Source organism: Lachancea thermotolerans, assembly GCF_000142805.1.
Source record: "Lachancea thermotolerans CBS 6340 chromosome C complete sequence".
Classification (NCBI taxonomy): Eukaryota; Fungi; Ascomycota; class Saccharomycetes; order Saccharomycetales; family Saccharomycetaceae; genus Lachancea; species Lachancea thermotolerans.
In genome coordinates, this window is record NC_013079.1 from 22,308 (window position 1) to 47,876 (window position 25,569).

Below are 25,569 nucleotides of genomic sequence, written 5' to 3' on the forward strand. Positions count from 1 at the left end.
CAAGGTTTGAAACGCCAATGTAATGATTTGAATATCCCACTCTCGCACTAGAAACTTCAAAACAGCCGCAGCGCTACTGATTCTTATGTTATCTTGTTACTTGGAATGCCTAAGCGGGGCTAATGCACTTTTGAAGTATTGATTTCCTTGTTTCCTAATACTCTGCCTAATGAGCCACTTTTTCGAATTGTCTTTTCTTGTGTGCCGAAACTTGTATTCTCTTATCCTCTCGGTGGAATTTGAGGACTAAAAATCATCAACAAGAAATCATTGAGTGCTTCAAGGATTCAAGGAAGGACCCGTAAGATTCAGTCGCTTTTCAATATTGTAGATTTAGACTCAGTTGGATAAAAAGGCTCAAAAATGCACTGAATTAAGATTTGGTATTTCATACGATAATCCAAGATACTCTCTCATCATTTTGATTATTTATGGATTTTTTTCGCAGTAACATGTTGAAATATGTCGACACTCCCGATTCAAGCACAGCCACACTACCAGAGACTCACGGCGCCAGTTAACAGCCGATGTCGCGTTTGTTAATTTGCCTCTGAGAAAACTTGGAACATGAGGCATCAATCAAACACCCGACTTGAAATAACCGTCTAAAATAAATTCAAAGATCATCATGTCATTTTCATGTGGCCTCGATTCTTTCAGGACAAGGTTTAAACATGATTAATAAAATAGGATATCTGGTGATAACCTAGAGAACAGGAGAACTGTAGAATAATTTTCAAATAGTGGTGGCTTACTTGGAAATGAGAATTGACGCTGATTAGTAACTACATTGTTAGAAGATCGACGCAAATTTTCGAAGGGTAATTTAGACCTTTGTGACAGAATTCGACTCTCTTGCGCTTTTGCCGTTTTGTTTTTCAATAACCTTGCAAATTTCTCACAACCTCTGTAATTGTAGCAATAGGATAGTGGCCGCTCTTGACGATTTAAGTGTTTTTTCCAACTGTGATCATAGCTCGCAAGCGCGCGCTTTAAGGTGATAAACAACAAAGAAGGAGCAACATGTTCGAAACAAGCAGGGTTAGTAGTCCCTATTGCGCCTCCCCATTATCGGGAATATTTTACTAAATTTTGTTTTAGTAGGATTGGGTGCTGCTTCGACAAGTGAAGCTATTCGGGAAATTGAAACTTCTGATTTGCCTCTTTGCTTCTTGATTGAAATGTTATTGAACTAGATGTACCGTAGCTTTTCTTGCATTGTTAAAGCCGTCACGTCGGTGGCCCAATGCTTGACGATCGTTGATAGGTACATGTTTCGAAAAGGGAAACATCTTGCTCGGACTTTTTGCAGCATATTTTAACGGGACTCGCTGAAGGCACTGCTTTCCTCCATGTCCTCCTAAACGTGACTTCAGCTGTTATAGGAAATTGAAATAACTTCATAGGTTATGATAGCTTTAAGGGCCCTTACCAGGCAGTTCGAGATAGAGATTCTGAGAGCGTCTAGGGAAGGAAGAGCCTCCAGGTTATTTGTGTTCATGAATTTACAGCCTCTCAATCATACTTTGTCGTAAATTTTTTGTAAGCCAAGCGCCAAAGGCTTTAGCCAGCTGATATGCATGTTACATTTGAGATACAATGCGTCTGGAAGCAAGCGGGCGGTGCTTTTTAATTTCAAGCATTGTATCAGTTTTAGAAGCGACTTTGGTGATCAACAGTCAAGGAGGCAGCTAGCCCAGCAAACACCCAAAAGCGGCTGAAGTTCGTTCTGAAAGCTTTTGTCGAAGGAACAAGAGAGAAATCAGTGAAAAAGCTCGGCGTCCTATTAATCTTCAAAAGATTGATATTGACGAATAGCGACTTCGCTTCGGAGAAGCGAGCAGTCCATTTTTCACGTTTCGCTCTCAGTGGTTCCAATTGAATCGAAATTTTTAGCACTTGAACACCGGTATCCAGCAACTCTAATGCTAGGTTTGAAGGATGTTCGTTGATAAGGAGCTTCCTTTGAGAGCGGTCAAGCAGTTTCGTCTTTGAGCGTTTGTCGGAAGACAAGGTGCTGAGCAAAACACGCCATTGACTCGCTGACTTTGAACTAGACAGGTATCGTGGCTTTTGAGTACCAGCTCTGTCAAATTAGTAATAGTGCGAAGACAAAAAAACGGTGGTGGCTTTGGACTACTAGCTTATAACCATCGAGCATTATCGACGAAGCGCTACGCTAATATGGGCTTAAGGATCGTCAACTAGGAGGGAGCATGGTGATGAAGATCGCCTGTGTTCGCTGCATAGCTAAAGAACGATTCTACGGAAGGTAACGCCTAAAACGCTGATCTGTGTTAGTTTGTCTAATTTTTGACTGCGCTGACTGCATTGTTCTGTGATATCCCGTTGGAGGCCATTGTCATAAGTTGACTAATCGTCCTTGCCTCGAAGGATACTGCCACAATAGAACTACACAATAAAACACAAACTATCCTGGGACATTCACCAATTTATCCTAGCGCTGCCCTTGCCTCTTCTAGGTAACGCAGTACTACATGCACTTTTCTTAGTACACTCTCTTCCTAGGGTTTGCTCATTGCAAAATGGTGGCTTTCAGCACGTGATATTAGTGTACTTTTCAAATGAGCTTATCTCCGAGCTCGAAGCTTTTACACTGCGAAAAAGGGATTTAGTACGCGACGAAACATGGATCGATGCTGTGTAATCCTCGAGGAGGTGCGCTTCCACGAAATAAAGCAAGTGTGGCTGACGTTTGCTCTACGGTGTGGCAGGGAAATAACAAGGCTGTAAAACGCGATGGCTAACAAGTCGTCCATTTACATATAAGTGCAGGTGTTACCAAATCTTCATCAATGCAGGAACGGAGGTCGTGACATAGATCCAACTACAGATGACTCAATCACAAAGCTCTTCTTCTTTGGAAGAACATCCTGTAACTGTTACCGGTAAGGAAAACCCGGGGTTTGACAGCTCAGACAATGAAGTTGGGCTAGTACTCCCATCTTCTCCTGAAAAGGAGAGTTCAGATACAAAGGATTTCAAAGTTATAACATCAAGGGATGCGGATGTTACACTGAGATTTTTAGAAGAGAACGACCATTTGGTTGAGCCCATAACTCCAGAGGAGGAACGGAAATTGTCAAGAAAGGTTATGTGGATCGTGGTTAGTCTTACTGCATTGATTAATCTCATCTTGTATGCTGATAAAGCTGTGATGTCTTATGCAGCAATTTTTACCTTTTTCGAAGATACTGGCCTCACGCAAAACAAGTACAACAACGCCAACACTCTCTTCTATTTCGGATATATCGTAGGACAAGGGAATTTGTTCTTCCTACAAAAATTTCCGCTGTCCCGCGTTATGTTTGTTATGACCGCTTTGTGGAGTATCATTATATTCCTCCACTGTACAGCGTACAACTATCAGGGAGTTTACGCCCTTAGATTTTTCCTTGGATTTGTTGAGTCAATTGGTGTGCCTAGCTTGAACACAACGATGGGCCAGTTTTTGACTCCGCAAGAAAAGTCGGCAACTGCTCCAGTATTTTATGCGGCCTGTATGGGTGTTACAATCCCTGTAGGGTTCATTGCCTATGGTGTTCTCAATATTACAAACTCTTCGATCCCAACATGGAAAATATTCTCCATTATCATTGGCTGCTGTACATTTTTATCGAGCGTTTTGATCTTCTTGGTGTATCCAAGTAATCCTACAGATGCAAAGTTTTTGTCCAAGAAAGAGAAAATATGGGTTATTAGAAGAGTGCAGCAGACTACTGGCTCCTCTATCGAACAAAAAACTTTCAAGCCATACCAGGCTAAAGAGGCGCTCAAGGACCCCATTAGTTGGATATTTGGCGCGTTCTTTCTTCTTCAGCAGCTTGCCAACAACTTGACCTACCAGCAAAATCTTTTGTTTGAAGATCTTGGAAATATCACTGCGTTAGACTCTACCCTAGTGTCTGTTGCTTCGGGTGGTTTTGCTGTTGTGATGGCAATTATTGCAAGTACATTCTTGATGTACAAAAAGAACTTTATTGCGTTCTCGGTTGTTGTGTGGAGTTTACCATCATTCGTCGGGTCAATAGGCGCGGCAACGTTGCCATGGCATAATTCCATTGGTTTGTTGGCCTTCGTTTGTTTGGCGTGTCCTGTTTTCGGTATCCCTTGGATCTTAATGTTTAGTTGGAATGCGCAAACATGCTCAGGATACACAAAGAAGATGACAAGAAATGCTATTGTCATGTTTTGGTTTGGTATTTCAAACATCATCTCACCTCAGCTTTGGCAAGAAAGAGACGCTCCTCGTTACATACCAGCTTGGATCGTTCAAATCGTGCTTTCGTTTTTCTTAGCCCCATCATTGGCCTTAGTTATTTGGTTTATTCTGAGGCGCAGAAATAAGGAAAGACTAGCAAAGTTGGATTCTGCAGGTAAACAAATTGGAGTGATTGAGGAAAACGGCGAGAGGACCGAGGTAAATGTTGCTCTTCTAGATTTGACTGATCTGGAAAACGAGGCGTTTATTTATCCATTGTGATTTCTGGGGGTAGTTAAGTCAGCAAGCAGGACTTTTGAGATTTGTAAATACTAGGTGTTAAGTTTAATTAATAGGATACAGACTTGATGTTTGAACATATATCGCGCCCGGATTATGTCGCTCGTCCGGGGACTCTTGATGGAATGAAAGATAAAAAGGCATGTGTAAATAAACGAGTCGCCAAAATGTTTATGGGGCAAACTTCCAGACTTCCAAGCTAATGCCAATATTCAAGTAATTTTATTCGCTAACAAAAGCCTCGTCTTTTGTTGAAAGTCTTGACTCAGCCTTCGAACCGGTACTGGCTGTATGCTGAGGCTGTCATTTTTATCCGTGCCCTGTATCAAAGAGAAATTCAGAATCAAGGGAGACCTAAATGTTCGTTAGGATACGAAGTCTTGTAGCCAGTGCTGTTTCTCGCGTTTTGATGTTAAGTTGAGTGTCTTTTTCAAATTCATAGTGAGTATCCTAACAAAATGGACTGATAGCGTATACGGCTTAAAGACGGTTGCGGGGGGCTAGGCGATGAAAAACAAGAGCAACGAGCGGCAGAGTTCGTTAGTATTTTAGCTTTCCATATCGGGACCTTCTTTAATACTTCCTATATGAAAACAACGAAACTTTAGAGCTTTTGTCTTCATCTCAACTAATTCAAAGTCTCTGATCATCATTTATGTAAGCAAGGAACGCGACAGCAGTTTTGATTTACCAGAAAGCTTTTGACGCTTCAATCATCAGCACAATTAAATTAACGAAAAACCGCTACCTATTTAATGTTTTTTTGAACTTTCCTGTTGGGTTTACAAATTGAAGGACTAATTTTCCCGTCTTTTTGGGAATGACTTTCTGTATGCACGAGTCTCTCGTCGGCGTTTACTTTCGGAATGAATATTCAAATATTCCAAATATATTTTGTTCCACATAAAGCTATTGAAACTATCATTGAACGGTAATATTTCTTTTATGCGACTTCTACAGAGTTTTTTCTGACACTACTTCTCTATTTGAATTTAGGTCAAACTGTTTCAACTGAACTATATGCTGGCTTCGTTAATGGACTGACTATTTTACCAGTGCCAGTGGTTTCAAAAAATAGTAGTGTACCGAAGCCACTCCTATCTTGCACTCCTCGGAAACCTTAATTGAGAATCAGGGACTTTTTTCGATTTTTGATTTGCCAACATAATTAGAACACATAATACTTAATAAGTTTTTGAATGCAAGACCGGAGGTTAAAGTTCATTGATTCGCCAAGATTTAAACGCAAATAATTACAAAAAGGTCCATATGTGTTAAACCCTTTGGAGATACCGGATTCTTTATTAGCATTTTGGAAAAATGCTAATAAATTCTAACCATGGATTGATACACACGGCCTGTAATTACCTTTCAAAGTTCCGAAATATGTTGAGTTCGAACTAATTCAGACTTCTTGACAAAATTCACATGCACTAACTTTCCAATCATCATTAAACGTATAAATAATCGTTTAGAAGACGGAGAGTGAAATAGCTTGCTGTATGTTACCTAATAATCCCATGATGTTCTTGACAATTGATAGTGCAATAGTGCTCTCCACCCTTCTTCCACTTCAAAAAAAGCTATTATGAGATTTTAGAATTCACTACATGGTGGTTCTCAAGGATAACTCCTTGCTCTTTAGTTTCTAGGCCCAAACGAAGAAATGAATGTATTATATATGGAATATTTACATTAAAAAATAGTCGAGTCAATGAACAAACCTGAAGTCTAGCCTCTTGTTCCCTTGGTCTGTGGTATTTGCAAGATAATAACTCTTTTCCTCTTCTGAGAGTGTACTCCATTTATTATCTTTTTGCTTGTTACGCCAAATATAGTAAAATTTTGCAAATAGACAGGAGGCAATTGCCGCGAACGCAGTTCCAATCAGAGCTTCGTTACCGCGGTGATACAATGGCTTATCGTCGTCCCTATAAATATTTGCTGACACAATGTTAGAAGCTTGTGAAAAGATGTTAACAACTGCAGCCGAAACAGCACGAGTTCTCACAGAATTTGAATTTGCGGAACACCAGCTAATAGTGAGCGGCCATATGGGAGCTTGTCCGAGCAAAATAGTTAAAATTGCATAAGTTCCCCAAACATCAACTTGAGAACCGGGCCAGTACCTGAGAGGAAACAAAAATACCAAAACCCATATTGGTGTCCCCATGATTATAAGAGCTCTTTGATTCACAACCTCCGAGAAATATCCAGCAAGGAGCATAGTGATAACTGCAATGATATTGTAGGGAATGGAAAGGGCGTTTGTCTTATATGTTGAAAATCCCAACTTTCTTAAGGTCAATGTCATATACGATTTAGCAGGCGTTGATCCGATGTCACCTAAAAAGCGGACAATATAAATTGGCAATAAATCATAGTCCAGAAGAGTTTTAAGGAGCTCTTTTGGTCGAACGGGCTGTCTATTATGCATATCACCTTTAGTGGGGTCATCTCTAAGCACTTTATTAACCACAATCTTTTCTTCGCGATCGGTGTACCAACCTTTCTTGCGGTACCACGCCTTGGTTTGTGCTGGTGAAGGGGGCATTTTAAAGAAAGATGCAACACCAACAATGAGGGTGAAAATTCCCTCAATGAGAAACAGCCATCTCCAGGACTGGTTCATCAGACCTCCCGTCTTAATTTTCAAAAGCCCAAATGAGAGTAAACTACTCCAAACCGTAGTCATTGGGTTTGCTATGTAAAACAGCGAAAGCCTGAAGGGAAGCTCTTTGGAGGTAAAAAAATAGCTCATCCACAAGCAAACATCGCAGATGAAACCGCCCTGCATCGCTCCCAACAGTGCTCTTGTGACATAAAACCCAGTCTTAGATTTTATTGCGGCCTGAGAAATAGATACAAAACTCCATAAGCAAATCTGCATTGGAATCCAAACATCTGCTCCAATTTTCTTAGAAATAAGTTGGGAAGGTAACTCGGATGCTAGAAAACAAATTAAGTTGATAGTATTCGCAGTATTGTAGTCATTTGTCGTCAAGTTCAGATTTTCTAGCATGTCATCGGCGAGAGCTTGAGATATGTTACTTCTGTCAAAGTCCAGCGCAGTGAACATGAAAAACGTCCAAAATGTAACGTACCAGTCGTTCTTCCACCTGACTTTTCTTTCCTCTTTTTGGCTCCAGGTAAACTCAGGATCGAATAGGTGCCGACATTCGTACTGACATTTTTCATAGATGGATGAATAATAGTTCGCAACATTCGGATCCGCGAAAATATTGTCAGCGCTACTAGAGCTTGTGCTAACATTTTCGACATCCACAAGAAACGACTCCTTGTGATTAGTTTCATTAAGGATATTGCTTTCATTTTCCGGAACTGTGCGTGTTTGGTCCTTGGGTGCAGGAGGTTCCCTAAATCCCATTATGAAGTTGTCTTTGATTGTTCTTCTGGTTTTCAGCAATTTATCGTTTCTAAGTTTCTCGAGAGTGCCTCTTATATTCCATTTTTTTGATTAAAAATCTGGGTCTGATTAAGCAACAGCCTCAATCCGAGCTACCTCCTCATCATGTTCCATGTTTTCTCTGGTGTCTCTAGGTGAATTTCCCGATGTTAATTTGTCTTCGCAGTCATGGTGTCTCCATATGACCAAGGAATAACTGAAATACTTAATTCTTGGCTAACCGATCTTTCAAAATTTATTGATTACATAATCCACATTTTATGAGCCGCAACTGTGTGAATCTCGGAGACTTTCCAAATTTTCTCCAACGTTGAATGTTCACCTTCACCTTTTTTTCAATTATTCCGTTGGAGCCCCTATGGCCGTGGCTTTCCACATATTCTGAGTAAAATTAAAGTTTTTAATATGCTCTTGGCAATACAAGTCGTAATTTTTGGATACTCACCCAAAAACTTCGCAGTATGGTTGCATGTTGTACTAGCAATGAAGATAAAACTCCCGTGCTAAACAGAAAATTGTTATCGACTTCATGGTGAAACACGGAGATATTACTCCATAAATCTGCATGGAACATACCATTTTAACTTTGGATATCGAAACATTTGGTGCGTACAAACTACTGCAGCTGCAGTTGTAGATATAGCTCGAACGGATTCGACGTTGTAGATCCTAAGTTGAAGAGATGTACGTCCCAGCTAATGCAGTTGACCAAATTACGCATAGCTAGCTTAGTCATACCAAAACTGTTTACAGGCCTTTGTTGACGTTGAACCACATAATAGACGAATGGAAGGCCCCAGTCTTAAATGCTGGCATTCAGAATTTATCTATAGGTTCAACGAAGAGCGCAACAGCCAGGAGGAACACCGGCGCCTTAAATTAAGCTCGCTTCCAGTTTGTTAGCACATTAGTAAAATTCTGTTTTTAGCGTTATTGAGAGCTCCAAAAAGCGGCTCATCCGAGAGAAAGCTCGGCTAATGCCCTTTCGAGGTAAAGAGTCAGAGGGTCGCAGCTCACTTCTCTCACGAAAACTTAGAACAGGAATAGAAATGGCAACTTTTTTTTGCATTTTAATGGGCACTGACATGAGATTCCCGGGCTTCTTGATACGCCAGAATGAAATTAGACTGATTCATCTTTGGAAGACTGAATGACATCAGAAATCTCTCGGTAAAAAAAGCCAGCATGTCGGTATCAAATGCTTGATGGACACGATGCCCCTTAGTCTGCGCACCTTTAACGATATTCTTGGCATTCCCCACCTGTCCGATTCCTCGCCAGCTTTTAAGAGACGCAGCAGACATAGTATAAATTTCCGGTAGTAATATAAGCTATACGAATCATACGCCTTGGAATAAGGGTTTCTGGTTTCAACTATCGTGACCACCTTTTATAAACAGGACGCAACTTTTTTGGTTAGCTAAGGAAAGCAAGGAAACCTGTTAACTGGGTACACTATGGGGGACAGGGCATCCACTGTTTCCCCTGCCATAATCAAGTGTATGTTTATCTGGCCATCTTGCTATCGCCCTCGAAGAAAGCATGAGTACGCTAAACAGCCCACGGATACACGCAACCTCGTGAACTGTTACAGGAATGGGTACGCTGACAGATAAGCCTAAGGGCTCCCCTCCATAAAACATTTATTTTCTAGCATTTTTTAACTTAGGAGCGACTCCAACAGGCCACACAATAGTTCTAAACTTGTTCTGTTCCGAATAGTGCTTATTGTTTTTATGAATTATTAGATATTTAAAAGTTCAAGCCCATTTGCCCAGCAAGGCCATCAAGCCCGCGCCCCATAGAGTGCAATTTACCATGAACAACAATTTTGAAATGTCATTGGTTCTGTTCTCATCGAAAATGAAGTCACGCGCCAGAAGTTCAACGAGACCGGTGTACATTAAGATGCCTGCGGAAATGGCATCGAGCACTCCTGAAACGACATTGACGGTGTAAGAGTTGCCGTCATAGGTAGTTCTGACACCCAGACCGATTGCGACACAGATTGGTGTAGTCAATCCGTAGGCAACACAGAGTGCGTATGGCCACCACCATTTATTTTTGGGGAACTCGATTGCCGAAAGTCTAGCGCCAATACCCAGACCTTCAAAAGATTGATGGAACACTAGAACTGGGTACAGGGTAGAGAATTCATCATCTGTGGTACCCAAGTTGAGGCCAATCATAACGGAGTGAAAAATGACACCAAACTCGAGGATGAGGAAGGCACCAATTTGACTTTCGAAGGATTGAGTGACAATCTCAGTACTCGCGTTCGACACAACATCGTACGACTTCTTGCTTTTATCATCAGAATCAGCGGAGTGACCCAGGTTGTGGCTCTCGATGTCGACATTGTTGTTGGTTGCCTCTTGGCGCTTCACGATGGCATTTTCAATTTCGTCACCGTGGCCATGGGTGATGCCGAATCTGCGTTTGACATATACATCACTCGCTAAGTCAACGATAAAGATGGAGAACACAGTGAATAAAATAATTGCAGGGCAAAAAGAGTACTTGGACCAGTTACCAGACATACCCACACAACTCTGAGGCCCTATCTCGCCGTAAGCAGGGTCCAATAAATGAATAAAGGCCGTAGCAACGATAACACCCGTACCAAAGTATCTCGCGAATAGGTAAACGTATTTGGGAACCTTGAGTCTCTTTGATCTCGCAGCGATAACTGGAAACAGTGTGAAGAAGGTACTCATAAACAGGATAACAAAGATAGATGAGATACGCGCACCCAATGATCCGCTGTAAGAATTCCCTCCGAAGTAAACCCCATCAATTGTACAGATTTTCCAAGAATCCGGAACGCTGTCATCACTAATAGTGACGGTGTCAGGATCGTACTGTTGCCACCAAGGTTCAGATCCGCTCATGTTGTGTTGCTTTCTTAGTGAATGGATTAGATCAAGATGATCCGACTGCAAAGCGAGAGATCCATCTCAGCTACTTATAATGAATGCCGACGGATAGGCATTCTGCAAATTTTTTTTTTTTCTTGTGTTAACGCCAAGGTCCGCAGACCTGTTAACCCACAGGGTTAAGCTCACCATTTCTTTCTTAGAGCCTGCTGCAAAAGACAAGTTCCTGCAAAATTGACCGTTCTGACCAGCAAGGTGTTCTCCCATTATGCGGGCCAAGAGCGCTTGTGCAATAGACATACGGCATCTTATGCACCATTTTCCTACGGCGTCGATGCTAACCTTGTACAAGCCGGCCCTAAGCTAAGTGCCGCAGTCGGTAGTTCACTCTATTCGATTTACGAAGTACTCAAGCCCTCAAGCCCGACTTGGCATTGCATGTTGCGCTGCTCTGGGCAGCGGAGTGCACCAAATTCTTCGAGCTTCCTTATCACATGGCCAGGGTTCATAACCTAAAGGGTATATTAATGATGACATGATCACTAGGCAAATTGAAAAACAATAAAGTCGGTCAAAGTTTAAAAAGTGTATAAAAGAGCTTCAAGTGCTCGAAGAACCTAAAATTATAGACGGGAGGACGTTGAAAGACATGCGCGGCACATTTCAGAGTGTTTCTTACGCGACAACGTGAAGCTTCAAAGTAGCAGATAGCGCGGCACAGATGACAGTGTGTCTCTAACTGTGGATCAGGCTGGCGTTGTAAGTCTTCTGGGTGTAGTCCCAGTAAAAGGTCAACGAGGTCTGGTTGCTGCTTGAGGAGATTTTGCAGTTCTCGATGTAGTTTTGGCCCTCCAAACGGGTGGAAGCGTAATCGACAAAGTCGTTCAACTCACAGGAGAAGCCAGGACCAGACTGGCAAGTCTCGATAGGAATGGTGACATCGTTGACAACGTATCTAACGTAAGAGGAGTTACCACACTGGTATAGCTGAGTGTAAACGCGAGCACCTTGAGGAACCATCCATGACTTGTGGTAGACGTGGTTCTGGATAGGAACGTGGTCAGTTGGTAATTTGTTACCGTCGTCGAAGAGGCCGATGGCAGACAGGTAGTTGACGATGTTAGTGTCGTGGGTAAAACTCAACCAAACCTTGTTGTCAAGCTCTTCGTGCTGCTTGAGCAGTTCGACCGAGGCGTTGAAGTTGACGCCACCGACGGTAGAGCCTAGAGAGTTACCTGGACCATCCTCGTAGTAACTGGTCATGTCGTCGTAGTAAGCGAAAGAAACCAACTCATCAGCAGTGAACACGTCGCAGATGTTGCTGTAACCCTTGACGTTGACTTCGAACGCACACCAAGAGAACAAGTTCAGAGCGTCGCTCTTGGTCAAGTTCAGACCACTGTTTTCGGTGTTTAGACGGCCGGCGAGGTTGACCAGGTAGGCGTCAGAGTACTCATTCATGACGTCGGCTTGCTCGGACTCATTGTACACAGTACAGGACTCGATAGGAGTCAGGGTGTTGGCGCCCATCGAAGGGTCCTCATCGATGATCTGCAGGCTGACGTTGTAACGGTCGCCCAGAGCCTTGGCGAAAAAGTTCGCGGTGTCGTGCACACGCTTGGAGTTTGAGGTGAAGATAGGGAACGAAGTGTGGTTCTCTAGCAGCTCGCCGTACTGGAACAGGAACTGGCGGGCGTGTTTCTGAGCGTCCAGCTCGCCCACGTAAGGGTTGATAGGGTCAAGGATGTTGTCCCACGTGGTCAGCTCCTCGTAATTCGCGGTGTCCTGAACGAAGAACTCGTAGTCCTCGTTGAGGAACTCCAAGGCGCCGGTGAACGTGCCATTGAAGTCGTGGAGCTTCTTGTAAGTGGAAGCGATGGCCTTACCCTTGTTCTGGGTTGGGTAACGCTCACCGTGTCTCGCGAACAGCTGCACCTGCTGCAGCGTACACTGCTCGGGAATCTCCTTGGGGATACCGTAGCTGAGCGGATAGTCGTAGTGGGGACCCGAACCGGCTAGGTAGGGGAACAGCTTCTCCTGAGTCCCGATTTTCGACACATCAGCGGTAGACGCTTTACCTTGCTTGAGGACTGGCGCGGCCTCGGTGAGAGACGCGGCGAGAAGCACCAGGGCTTGAGAGATCATTGGTATTGTAGTTGAGCTGTGTTGTTGCTTGCCGTCTTAATCTGAATCTTTTTTGTCTTACTTGGCTGCCCGCCTGTCCTATTTATACTATAATTACCTCCAAACCCTGCTTCCCTTAAGACCCTCACCGGATGATTAACTCGAGCGAACAATTACTTGCCAGGTGCGGCGGCATTAGCACCGTGAGATTGGCCGCCTCACCAAAATTACACGTGGGACCTGTTCGGCTCTTTTATTGCCGAGCCTCGCGATTGCCTCTAAGCGCCAAGAGCTCTTTCCTCGAACTTGCCGCGCAAATTGGTTCACCTGTTGTTGTGGTGAATTAACATTCTCGGAACGAAATTAGAAACACGTGTAATACGAGTGAGATGCGTGAACGCAGTTAACCTCTTGGCGGAGGAACTAGTGAGCCGCGGGCCGCTCGGCACCGAAGTTATTGAGTCGAAAACGTGGGAATACTTCACATAGAGGCGCCATGTGATTGGACTTCTGAATAAGTTTCACTGCGGTGTGTTGGTGCGTAATTTAGGGGAGGTTATTCCTTGGCACGTGCGGCGGCTGTGAATAGTGGTCGGGTAGCCCAATGTACGGCATGCTGTGGAGATGTTGATCTGTCATGCTATAGGTATAAAAAGGCAGGTGCTCTTGTGGCCTGTGTCATGGTTATAGGGTAGCTCAGGGGCTGTAGGGAAGTGGCCGAGATGGCTGCCGTCATTCTTGATGTAAAGGGAGGCTCGCTTTCTTGAGTAATTTCGAAGTTCGTGGCGAGAGCGGGCCAGTGTTTTCGAAGCTCCGGCCGCTCGCTGCTGAACCGCTATCGCTGCTCCTGGGCCGGAAGACATAGATATAGTGCGGCACAGAGCGACAAAGGGGTTATAACGGAGCTGGGAACGGACGGACGTTTTTCTCGGGTTCATGAAGCGGGCTCTGTGGCCCGATGTGGCACGGTCGCGAGTAGTCGGGCTCCGAGCGTTATCTGCTGCTCGCCGGTTTCTCGTCGGCAGCTCGATGCGTGCTCCGTTGAGGTTACTCGGCTGAGTAGGCAGCCCGAGAGCAAGACTGTTGAGGATTGAGTGTCTTCAAGCGCGCGTAGAAGCACCGTATTGGTGCTGCTGAACTAGCATCTTGGCGACTTTTTTAGAGGCGTTAGGCTTTCCTTAGCGCGTGAGTTGGCAGCTTCCTCTTTGTTCTTTACGCACCGCCGTCATTGTGATTCGTGCCCATGTTAGCAGAGCTGCAAGGCCGGTCAATAAAGACCACCAGAAATGCGCTATTTTTTAAAGCTTTTGGTTTGGAAATGGCGATGAGGCGGTGAGTAGATCCACAAGTTTGCAGAATACTGCCTCCCGAAGGGCTGCCAGTAGACTTCTACACAAATGCGGAAGCAATGGTTGTGCTACGAGATCAATCTCTTTCATTCTGCGAAAATGAAAGCGGTCATCTGAAAGCGGTCATCTGAAAGCGGTCATCTGAAGGCGGTCATCTGAAAGCGACCTTGCAAATGGCGGTGCGTGTCAGGGGTCCAGGGCATCTGCTTGATGAATTCCCTAACAGCAATGAGCTACTAATCAATAAAAAATTGTTAATGGCATCATTCAACAGCGGCATAGAAAAACCTGTTATAAGAAGTATCAGCCTAAATTTTCCTGCAATCTGTATATTCGGAGGTTCTTGATTGGCAATGGCAACGCAGTCTTAGAATCGCGCGGGGTATCGTCAAATTTTCAGTTATCTCATTGCGTCCGAGCAAAGGGACGCTCGAGTCTTGAAGTGCTGAAATAGGCATGTAAACGGTTCTAGAAGAAACAGAACAAAGGTTGATGTTCCTTACATGGGATCGGCGCTTATTCATTTCAGCAAAATGTCTCCGTCGTCTCTAAGGTATCAGGGGTACAGCCTTGATCAGAAGGTACGGTTTTTCCGGGAAAATACTGAGGCATTGTGACGCCGCTTTACTATTCCCTTTTGTGCTGGGCGATTTCTCAGTGTCGAAAACCTGAAATGTTGACAATGCACACAGGAGCCTAAAAGAACAGATGGCCCCTTAAAGCCTAGAGCTTTGAAGCGTTAAAACTATCTGGAAAGGAGCTAATAAAGCTTGTTATGATGTTCACGATCCAGCGAAAATTTTACAGAACATCAAGATTGTTTCTCGAAAGCATACGGGGAAGTAGTTCTCGCTGGTTTTGATGAAGAAGAGTTTAGCTTCCGGCGCTGGGGCTAGTTCGAGGCTTTGAGTGATTCATGAAGCTCCATCTAGCCTTGAATTTTGTGATAGCCTGCTACTTACCAAGTTAAAGAAATATGAGCTCTGAACGCCCAATTTCAACATTAAACCTTGGGGCTCTCATATACTCCCAACACCTTCGTGCTGCCAACTATCATCGAAAGTTGCTCCAGTTTTGGAGCACTATTTGACCCATCGTTTTTTATTTATCCAAGAGAAGCCATCAAGCAGTCTTTTTTTGTGTTTTGAAGCTTCGACATTCAAAGAGCTCTTTTCCTCTTTTTCTGGCTAGTTCTCTGAGTTTTTTTTTGTATCCCGAAGACTTCACTTAGCTTCTCAACGCTGCAGACCTATATCTGCGCAGCGAAATTCTTTCTGGTGCACAGTATTGGGCTGCCATTGCACGCGAAGGCTAGATTACGATTCTGCACCACTTTCGGTCCCAGCCTCTTCTATAGACACGCTTCCCTGGATACTGAAACCCTTGAAGTACTTTAATGACAATTTCGCATACCGCTTCATCTAAGAAGTTTTTTTTTTTTTGAATTTCATTTTTTTTTCACTGTTCCAGTGCCTTGACGCAGGGTCCGATGACAGCCTCGAGCACAGAGATGATACCTCAAGGGTTATTCAAAAATGAAAATATGGACCCTTGAGACCCTGAAGAATTTTGTATTTATGAGCAAAGCATTGATAGAAGGGCGTAACGCAAGAGGATACAATGGGAGCTAACGGCGAGCATGAGCAAGGAAATAGGCACTTTTAGGCGCAATGGACTGGTTTTACTCACATCAATAGTCTGTATAGGCACGCTTATTGCAGGGTTTGTACTAGCAATAATTGCTGAAAGAGATGCGGTCAACATTAAAAACACTAGGAAAACGTTTACCACAGTTGCAACAGGCGAATGGGCAAATGCGCAGTTCCCTCGTTTGCATAAGAGTTGCAATGCCACCGACGTCGATTTTCTAACAAGAACCATGAACGAAACAATGGAAGTTGCTTCGTATGCGAAAGAACAACTGCTGGTAAAGGGTGCTAACGACACTATTTACAAGAGGTGGTTCGGTGATGGGGAGCTTTATGATGTGCTTGGCGTCGTAGATGGCATCGCGAACATGACAAAAACCGATGTCCTTTTACGCTGCGACGATGTGGATGGGTTGTGTGCCGCAAACCCTAATTACTACGCCGGACACCACCGTGAGAAAGCGGACGCTGAGACTGTCATCTGCGACTACTTTTATGAGTCACGTGCGTGGCTTTCTGACATCTGTGCAAATGGAACTCTTAAGGACTTTCCTCCTCCTCGCTACGCTGGTATTGATATGATCCACAGATACTTTCACGTGTCTTTCATCAATCTAGATGAATATATCGGTGAATATACTGAGGAGGTTGAGGATGTGCTCGACCTAGCTAAGTCCAATTCAACTTTCGCAGTGAGAAACGTCGACAACTACTTGTACTATCTAGCTGATGTCTACAGCTCCGATAAGATATCTGGGGGTTGTCTCGGCTTAGATGGCGTCTGATTCTGACCTTCACCGGAATTAATCGGTAAATATTTTTCTGTTGGCATGATCTGTTTACATGTTTATTTTAAATCCTGATCTAAGTTATAAATTCTTTAATCCAACTACCTTCACAGGAGACCATAAGTATTTACCGCGAGAGGTGAGGCTGGGGTTAGCGAGGTTCCATAGTTTTGCGAACACTTGCTCGAACGAAATTGAGCTGCCTAGGTCGCGAGCTAATATGGTCACCTATTCCATTGAAACTGTACCCTGATATCATCAATGGCCCTGAAACAGGAGCATCATGGAAGTTGATGAAACGAGATTGAACTCATGTCTATCATAAAGTGAATAATTGTTACAAAATCATATTACAGAGTCCGAGCGCAACTCGGATTATACAATTACTCCCGTACTTGTTGATGGCACAAGGGTATCAAATTAATGCCAATGGGAGAGCGAAGAGCAAGCCCAAGCCAAGCTTGTTTGCTGCGCCTTCATAAGTAGAAACGCTCTGCAAAGTTGATGACTGAGAGACGCTCGCCGTTGATAGAGAGATAATAGCGCTGCTTGACGTAGTTAGAGAACTGCGCTGTTCGCTAGTAACACTTGCCGTAGAACTTGGGGTTCCAGTAGTGATGGCAGGTGTCACTGTAGAGGAAGTGCCTGACAAAGTGTTCGACTCAAGAGGGGTCACGATATCGCTAGTTGTGACAGAAGCCTGACCAGATGAAGTTCCCGATGACGCGGCAGACTCAACAGGAGTTACCATGCTAGATGAAAGCTGTGCTGGCTCGGTTGTTGTGGAGCCGACAGGTCTTTCACTGGACATCCAACCCAATGAAGCAGAAGCAGTGGCAGACGAAGGGGTGACTGACCTTTCCTCAGAAGCCGTCTCCGTCACACCGGTGGTAGACGTGATGCCAGAGGATGAAGCAGGGGTAGACTCAGCGAAAGTCGTCTCCGTTCTGTCTGATGTAACGGTTGAAGCGCTTGAAGAGGGAGCAGAAGTTGTTGGTTCGGTTGAAGTTAGAATGGTAGAAGTGGATTGGATAGAGGCGCTTGAACTGCTGGAAGGAGAACTGGTGTCAGATTCACTTGTGCTCGTGGAAACCACCACAGTAGTTGAGCCGCTTTCGGTTACTGTTTCCGTCGTAACAGAGATAACTGGGGATGAAGGCCCCGGCGCGCTGAAAGTCTGGCTATCAGTCAAGCTTGTTGCGGTGGAGGCACTTGTTGTGGTATGAGAGCTTCTGTCAGCAGTGGAAGTTGTCGTGCCAAAAGGACTTGTCTCAGTAGAGGCGCTTAAAGTGCTAGATGGCCGTATCTCAACGAAAGAACTTGAAGGGCTGAATGAGCTTCTCTCGGTAGAAGTACTTGTGACATCTGAGTTTGTTCCAGAGGAAGCACTTGACAAAACACTCGAGCTTGATGGCATCAAAGTGGTTGTCGAACCATAAGTCAAAACGGTAGTTGAACTCTCGTGAGTGATAGTTTCAGTAGCCAAAGAGAACACAGATGAACTTGAAGAGCTTGAAGTAGAAGGCTCTGGAGATGTCAATGGCTTTGTTTCAAAAGAAGCTGTAATCGCACTGGAGCTGGAAGAGCTTTCACCGAAGGTCGTTGAAGCCAAAGTCGTAACCGAGGATTCCTGGGAGTAGGAGTGAGTCGATGACAGAAGGCTGTTAGATGATGGGTAGGAGCTACTGGATTCTGGGACCGAGGTTGCACTGGAAGACACAGTAGGCATGCTCGTCATTTCGGAGCTCGAAGAACCCTCGAAAGACGATGTAGACGACAACACTGAGGTGCCTGAAGTGGAAGCTACCGTTGGAGTTGATATCGAGACAGTCGAAGAAGTCGAGATCTGGGTAGGAACAGAGGCAGTGGAGGTTGAGAATATCACGGATGTGTTAGGGAAGAATGGCAGATTTGGCGTCTCCACATAATACAACGTCTCCGTTGTGTGAACACCGTTAGAGCCAGTGAACGTCAAAACATCTGTTGAATATGTGCTCGTGAAACGGCCTGTCCAAGATGTGTAGGTGGTAGACTCGATACCAACAGTTGGAGTCTCGACGTAGTAGATCGTCTCAGTGGTTGGGACGCCGTCGGAGCCAGTGAAGGTGGTAGTCTCGGTGGAGAAAGTGGAGGTCTCAGTGCCGGTCCATGGGGTGTAGATGGTAGACTCAGTGCCAACAGTTGGAGTCTCGACGTAGTAGATCGTCTCAGTGGTTGGGACGCCGTCGGAACCAGTGAAGGTGGTAGTCTCGGTGGAGAAAGTGGAGGTCTCAGTGCCGGTCCATGGGGTGTAGATGGTAGACTCAGTGCCAACAGTTGTAGTCTCGACGTAGTAGATAGTCTCAGTGGTTGGGACACCGTCGGAGCCAGTGAAGGTGGTAGTCTCGGTGGAGAAAGTGGAGGTCTCAGTACCGGTCCATGGAGTGTAGGTGGTGGACTCAATACCAACAGTTGGGGTCTCGACGTAGTAGATCGTCTCAGTGGTTGGGACGCCGTCGGAGCCCGTGAAGGTGGTGGTCTCAGTAGAGAAAGTCACAGTCTCGGAGCCAGTCCATGGGGTGTAGATGGTAGACTCAGTGCCAACAGTTGGAGTCTCGACGTAGTAGATAGTCTCAGTGGTTGGGACACCGTCGGAGCCCGTGAAGGTGGTGGTCTCAGTAGAGAAAGTCACAGTCTCGGAACCAGTCCATGGGGTGTAGGTAGTAGACTCAGTGCCAACAGTTGGAGTCTCGACGTAGTAGATCGTCTCAGTGGTTGGGACGCCGTCAGATCCAGTGAAGGTAGTAGTCTCAGTAGAGAAAGTCACAGTCTCGGAGCCAGTCCATGGGGTGTAGGTAGTAGACTCAGTGCCAACAGTTGGAGTCTCGACGTAGTAGATCGTCTCAGTGGTTGGGACGCCGTCAGATCCAGTGAAGGTGGTAGTCTCGGTGGAGAAAGTGGAGGTCTCAGTGCCGGTCCATGGGGTGTAGATGGTAGACTCAGTGCCAACAGTTGGAGTCTCGACGTAGTAGATCGTCTCAGTGGTTGGGACGCCGTCGGAACCAGTGAAGGTGGTAGTCTCGGTGGAGAAAGTGGAGGTCTCAGTACCGGTCCATGGGGTGTAGATGGTAGACTCAGTGCCAACAGTTGGAGTCTCGACGTAGTAGATAGTCTCAGTAGTTGGGACACCGTCGGAGCCCGTGAAGGTGGTGGTCTCAGTAGAGAAAGTCACAGTCTCGGAGCCAGTCCATGGGGTGTAGGTAGTAGACTCAGTGCCAACAGTTGGAGTCTCGACGTAGTAGATCGTCTCAGTGGTTGGGACGCCGTCGGAGCCAGTGAAGGTGGTAGTCTCGGTGGAGAAAGTGGAGGTCTCAGTGCCGGTCCATGGGGTGTAGATGGTAGACTCAGTGCCAACACTTGGAGTCTCGACGTAGTAGATCGTCTCAGTGGTTGGGACGCCGTCGGAGCCCGTGAAGGTGGTGGTCTCAGTAGAGAAAGTCACAGTCTCGGAGCCAGTCCATGGGGTGTAGATGGTAGACTCAGTGCCAACAGTTGGAGTCTCGACGTAGTAGATAGTCTCAGTAGTTGGGACACCGTCGGAGCCCGTGAAGGTGGTGGTCTCAGTAGAGAAAGTCACAGTCTCGGAGCCAGTCCATGGGGTGTAGGTAGTAGACTCAGTGCCAACAGTTGGAGTCTCGACGTAGTAGATCGTCTCAGTGGTTGGGACGCCGTCGGAGCCAGTGAAGGTGGTAGTCTCGGTGGAGAAAGTGGAGGTCTCAGTGCCGGTCCATGGGGTGTAGATGGTAGACTCAGTGCCAACACTTGGAGTCTCGACGTAGTAGATCGTCTCAGTGGTTGGGACGCCGTCGGAGCCCGTGAAGGTGGTGGTCTCAGTAGAGAAAGTCACAGTCTCGGAGCCAGTCCATGGGGTGTAGATGGTAGACTCAGTGCCAACAGTTGGAGTCTCGACGTAGTAGATAGTCTCAGTGGTTGGGATGCCGTCGGAGCCCGTGAAGGTGGTGGTCTCAGTAGAGAAAGTCACAGTCTCGGAGCCAGTCCATGGGGTGTAGGTAGTAGACTCAGTGCCAACAGTTGGAGTCTCGACGTAGTAGATCGTCTCAGTGGTTGGGACGCCGTCAGATCCAGTGAAGGTAGTAGTCTCAGTAGAGAAAGTCACAGTCTCGGAGCCAGTCCATGGGGTGTAGGTAGTAGACTCAGTGCCAACAGTTGGAGTCTCGACGTAGTAGATCGTCTCAGTGGTTGGGACGCCGTCAGATCCAGTGAAGGTGGTAGTCTCGGTGGAGAAAGTGGAGGTCTCAGTGCCGGTCCATGGGGTGTAGATGGTAGACTCAGTGCCAACAGTTGGAGTCTCGACGTAGTAGATCGTCTCAGTGGTTGGGACGCCGTCGGAACCAGTGAAGGTGGTAGTCTCGGTGGAGAAAGTGGAGGTCTCAGTACCGGTCCATGGGGTGTAGATGGTAGACTCAGTGCCAACAGTTGGAGTCTCGACGTAGTAGATCGTCTCAGTGGTTGGGACACCGTCGGAGCCCGTGAAGGTGGTGGTCTCAGTAGAGAAAGTCACAGTCTCGGAGCCAGTCCATGGGGTGTAGGTAGTAGACTCAGTGCCAACAGTTGGAGTCTCGACGTAGTAGATCGTCTCAGTGGTTGGGACGCCGTCGGAACCAGTGAAGGTGGTAGTCTCGGTGGAGAAAGTGGAGGTCTCAGTACCGGTCCATGGGGTGTAGATGGTAGACTCAGTGCCAACAGTTGGAGTCTCGACGTAGTAGATAGTCTCAGTAGTTGGGACACCGTCGGAGCCCGTGAAGGTGGTGGTCTCAGTAGAGAAAGTCACAGTCTCGGAGCCAGTCCATGGGGTGTAGGTAGTAGACTCAGTGCCAACAGTTGGAGTCTCGACGTAGTAGATCGTCTCAGTGGTTGGGACGCCGTCGGAGCCAGTGAAGGTGGTAGTCTCGGTGGAGAAAGTGGAGGTCTCAGTGCCGGTCCATGGGGTGTAGATGGTAGACTCAGTGCCAACACTTGGAGTCTCGACGTAGTAGATCGTCTCAGTGGTTGGGACGCCGTCGGAGCCCGTGAAGGTGGTGGTCTCAGTAGAGAAAGTCACAGTCTCGGAGCCAGTCCATGGGGTGTAGATGGTAGACTCAGTGCCAACAGTTGGAGTCTCGACGTAGTAGATAGTCTCAGTGGTTGGGACGCCGTCGGAGCCAGTGAAGGTGGTGGTCTCAGTAGAGAAAGTCACAGTCTCGGAGCCAGTCCATGGGGTGTAGGTAGTAGACTCAGTGCCAACAGTTGGAGTCTCGACGTAGTAGATCGTCTCAGTGGTTGGGACGCCGTCAGATCCAGTGAAGGTAGTAGTCTCAGTAGAGAAAGTCACAGTCTCGGAGCCAGTCCATGGGGTGTAGGTAGTAGACTCAGTGCCAACAGTTGGAGTCTCGACGTAGTAGATCGTCTCAGTGGTTGGGACGCCGTCAGATCCAGTGAAGGTGGTAGTCTCGGTGGAGAAAGTGGAGGTCTCAGTGCCGGTCCATGGGGTGTAGATGGTAGACTCAGTGCCAACAGTTGGAGTCTCGACGTAGTAGATCGTCTCAGTGGTTGGGACACCGTCGGAGCCCGTGAAGGTGGTGGTCTCAGTAGAGAAAGTCACAGTCTCGGAGCCAGTCCATGGGGTGTAGGTAGTAGACTCAGTGCCAACAGTTGGAGTCTCGACGTAGTAGATCGTCTCAGTGGTTGGGACACCGTCGGAGCCCGTGAAGGTGGTGGTCTCAGTAGAGAAAGTCACAGTCTCGGAGCCAGTCCATGGGGTGTAGGTAGTAGACTCAGTGCCAACAGTTGGAGTCTCGACGTAGTAGATCGTCTCAGTGGTTGGGACGCCGTCGGAACCAGTGAAGGTGGTAGTCTCGGTGGAGAAAGTGGAGGTCTCAGTACCGGTCCATGGGGTGTAGATGGTAGACTCAGTGCCAACAGTTGGAGTCTCGACGTAGTAGATAGTCTCAGTAGTTGGGACACCGTCGGAGCCCGTGAAGGTGGTGGTCTCAGTAGAGAAAGTCACAGTCTCGGAGCCAGTCCATGGGGTGTAGGTAGTAGACTCAGTGCCAACAGTTGGAGTCTCGACGTAGTAGATCGTCTCAGTGGTTGGGACGCCGTCGGAGCCAGTGAAGGTGGTAGTCTCGGTGGAGAAAGTGGAGGTCTCAGTACCGGTCCATGGAGTGTAGGTGGTGGACTCAATACCAACAGTTGGGGTCTCGACGTAGTAGATCGTCTCAGTGGTTGGGACGCCGTCGGAGCCCGTGAAGGTGGTGGTCTCAGTAGAGAAAGTCACAGTCTCGGAGCCAGTCCATGGGGTGTAGGTAGTAGACTCAGTGCCAACAGTTGGAGTCTCGACGTAGTAGATCGTCTCAGTGGTTGGGACACCGTCGGAGCCCGTGAAGGTGGTGGTCTCAGTAGAGAAAGTCACAGTCTCGGAGCCAGTCCATGGGGTGTAGGTGGTGGACTCAGTGCCAACAGTTGGAGTCTCGACGTAGTAGATAGTCTCAGTAGTTGGAACACCGTCAGATCCAGTGAAGGTAGTAGTCTCGGTGTTGTAGGTAACAGTCTCGGAGCCAGTCCATGGAGTGTAGGTGGTGGACTCAATACCAACAGTTGGGGTCTCGACGTAGTAGATCGTCTCAGTGGTTGGGATGCCGTCAGGACCAGTGAATGTAGTGGTCGCGGTTGAGTATGTCACAGTTTCGGAACCGCCCCAAGGGGTATAAGTCGTGGAAGTCAAAGCTTTAGTAGGAGTCTCAATAACAATGATAGGCTCAGGAGTCAAGGCACCATCCGTACCAATGACAGGAGTTGTCGAGGTAACAGTAGTGGTGTAACTTCCAGTCCACCCTGTAGTCGTGGTATACCATTGGAGAGTTTCTTGAGAGCCCCAACCCTCAGCGGAACCACCGACAAAGGTGATACTACGAGGGTATTGGTTTGTACTTGTTTTACCGTTGCAAACCATGCTCTCGGTGTATCTGTTAACATATTGAACATTGGAAATAGAGCGGTCCATTAACTGATTTGCGTTGATGAAGATGTGGTACCCAGCTGGAATGTTGCTAGCAGTAACTGTAATGGAGCTCCCGGAGCATGAGAGCGTGTAAGAGTTTGAGGAAAGAGCCCTGGCCTCGACTGGCATGTTGAAGTCATTGAAAGACTTTGCGATATGAACTTGAATATCGCTGCAAGAAGCCAGCTGACCGTTGTTGCTTGGAGTACCGCTATAACTGATTTTGATGGTGTCGGAGAACGTAGAACTGCAGGTGTTACCCAAGTAAAAAGATTCCTGCAGGTTGTCACGGTTGGGAAAAAGGGTATCGTAGCTTTTGAAGTTGCTAGAGCTCACAGAAGTAAAACTGCCTGGGAGGTTAAAGTTGGCGGTTGCGCTCAAGCCATTCCAGGTGAGAGTGTTCTTGCCTTTGGAGACACTGCTGGCAGCCTTCAGCGCAGTTGAGTCTGCAGAACCACCGAAGTTGACGACAAAGTCAATAGAGAGGGAACCGCTAGCTTTGTAAATGTCCGTCTTACTGATTGAACAGTCCAGAGTAGATTGAGCCGAAGCGTGGAAGCCATTTTGAATCAAACAGTTGGCAATAATCGAGCCACTAGCATCCTTAATTTCGACATACCCTGAACTACCAATAGTTCTACTAGGGTAGAATTTCAAGACGTTAGGAGCCACCAACTGGAAGGTGTCGCCCATCTGAACGTTCATCTCAGGAGTAATTGCGAAGTCAAGGTCCGCGCGCCATACCTTGTCCACAGCATAGTTGTAGTCTGAATAGCCTACAAAGCTGAGGCTTGTGAAAACATTGCCGAGGTCCTTTGCGCAAACAGCGTTCAGCAGGAGTGCTGACACTGTAAGACACAATGTTTGCCAGCTCATGTTCGCGTAAGAGGTCGTGGTATCAATTCTAATGAGATGTCGTACCATTAAGCAGGTCGAGAAGGCCCATTATATACTGTCAAAAGAGCTCAGATTTCACGCCGCGCGAGAGCGTGAACTCCGCGCGAGCCACTAAAAGTCATCATTTGTTATTTACGGAAGCCGGAGCCATGCACCATCGTCACTAACCAAAGAGCGCGTTAAGCGCATTGAGTGTTGTGCCTTCACGGTTTCTTCACGCATGACGCTTCCATGGAGAGCCTGCATCAGTTCTTTGCATAGGCCTCCGTCAACCATCAAACAACGGGCCGGTAAAACTTTCACTCCGTTATGTATGTGCTTTTCGTCATACATGCTCTTTTTTACTGTTGGCCGCTGGGACTGTATGCACGATGACGGTATCGGTATAGGCAACACGCACCGAGTCTGTGCATGCATCGGTTTTCAGGTTCCATGCATATCCGAAGAAGGTTGGAAGAAGAAAGTTCACCCTTTCGACGCATTTCTCGATTTATAGTCTACGGATAACTAAGAAAGCGGCTGTGACACTATCCTGGATTAGCGGTACAAGAGCTGTTGTTACACAATTGCCACATCAGCCTTCATTTTACAATCGGCTCCTGAAAGCCTCAAAGAAACACTGTTTGTGCAGAGTTTCGCCTTGCGTTGTTGGTATTATGAGGGGGGCTTGAGGAGCGCCTCAACGGCGCTCGCTGTTTCTCGCGCTTCAAGCCACCGCTATGCAAGGAACATGCACGAAAACTCACCTTTACGTGCATATGCTGGATCAAAAACGGTTTTTCATGGCTATAACATCACGGTGCAAATGCTGCGTAACTTAGCAGTACTTTGCCTACACGTGCCTATATACGGTGCCTTCAAGATGCAGAAAAATCCTCTCGATCGCGAAAGCCTCACA

At 46.5% G+C, this 25,569-nt stretch overlaps 6 protein-coding genes across 6 annotated transcripts; 2 read left to right on the forward strand and 4 right to left on the reverse strand.

Annotated features, from left to right (window-relative positions):
- Positions 1–2,854: 2,854 nt before the first annotated feature.
- Positions 2,855–4,504, forward strand: YCT1 (Yct1p; the record flags this gene model as incomplete). The annotated part of the gene is made up of 1 exon (XM_002552196.1): positions 2,855–4,504. The coding sequence occupies one exon, from the start codon at positions 2,855–2,857 to the stop codon at positions 4,502–4,504; it is 1,650 nt and encodes a 549-aa protein (XP_002552242.1).
- Positions 4,505–6,233: 1,729 nt separating this feature from the next.
- KLTH0C00352g (KLTH0C00352p) lies at positions 6,234–7,910 on the reverse strand (the record flags this gene model as incomplete). Its single annotated transcript, XM_002552197.1, has 1 exon — positions 6,234–7,910. One exon carries the CDS (start codon positions 7,908–7,910, stop codon positions 6,234–6,236), a length of 1,677 nt encoding a protein of 558 aa, XP_002552243.1.
- A 1,799-nt stretch (positions 7,911–9,709) lies between these two features.
- On the reverse strand, positions 9,710–10,840 carry KLTH0C00374g (KLTH0C00374p; the record flags this gene model as incomplete). The annotated part of the gene is made up of 1 exon (XM_002552198.1): positions 9,710–10,840. One exon carries the CDS (start codon positions 10,838–10,840, stop codon positions 9,710–9,712), a length of 1,131 nt encoding a protein of 376 aa, XP_002552244.1.
- A 720-nt stretch (positions 10,841–11,560) lies between these two features.
- On the reverse strand, positions 11,561–12,970 carry KLTH0C00396g (histidine phosphatase family protein; the record flags this gene model as incomplete). The annotated part of the gene is made up of 1 exon (XM_002552199.1): positions 11,561–12,970. The coding sequence occupies one exon, from the start codon at positions 12,968–12,970 to the stop codon at positions 11,561–11,563; it is 1,410 nt and encodes a 469-aa protein (XP_002552245.1).
- A 2,967-nt stretch (positions 12,971–15,937) lies between these two features.
- Positions 15,938–16,732, forward strand: KLTH0C00418g (KLTH0C00418p; the record flags this gene model as incomplete). Its single annotated transcript, XM_002552200.1, has 1 exon — positions 15,938–16,732. One exon carries the CDS (start codon positions 15,938–15,940, stop codon positions 16,730–16,732), a length of 795 nt encoding a protein of 264 aa, XP_002552246.1.
- Positions 16,733–17,150: 418 nt separating this feature from the next.
- On the reverse strand, positions 17,151–24,698 carry KLTH0C00440g (KLTH0C00440p; the record flags this gene model as incomplete). The annotated part of the gene is made up of 1 exon (XM_002552201.1): positions 17,151–24,698. The coding sequence occupies one exon, from the start codon at positions 24,696–24,698 to the stop codon at positions 17,151–17,153; it is 7,548 nt and encodes a 2,515-aa protein (XP_002552247.1).
- Between the last annotated feature and the right edge of the window lie 871 nt (positions 24,699–25,569).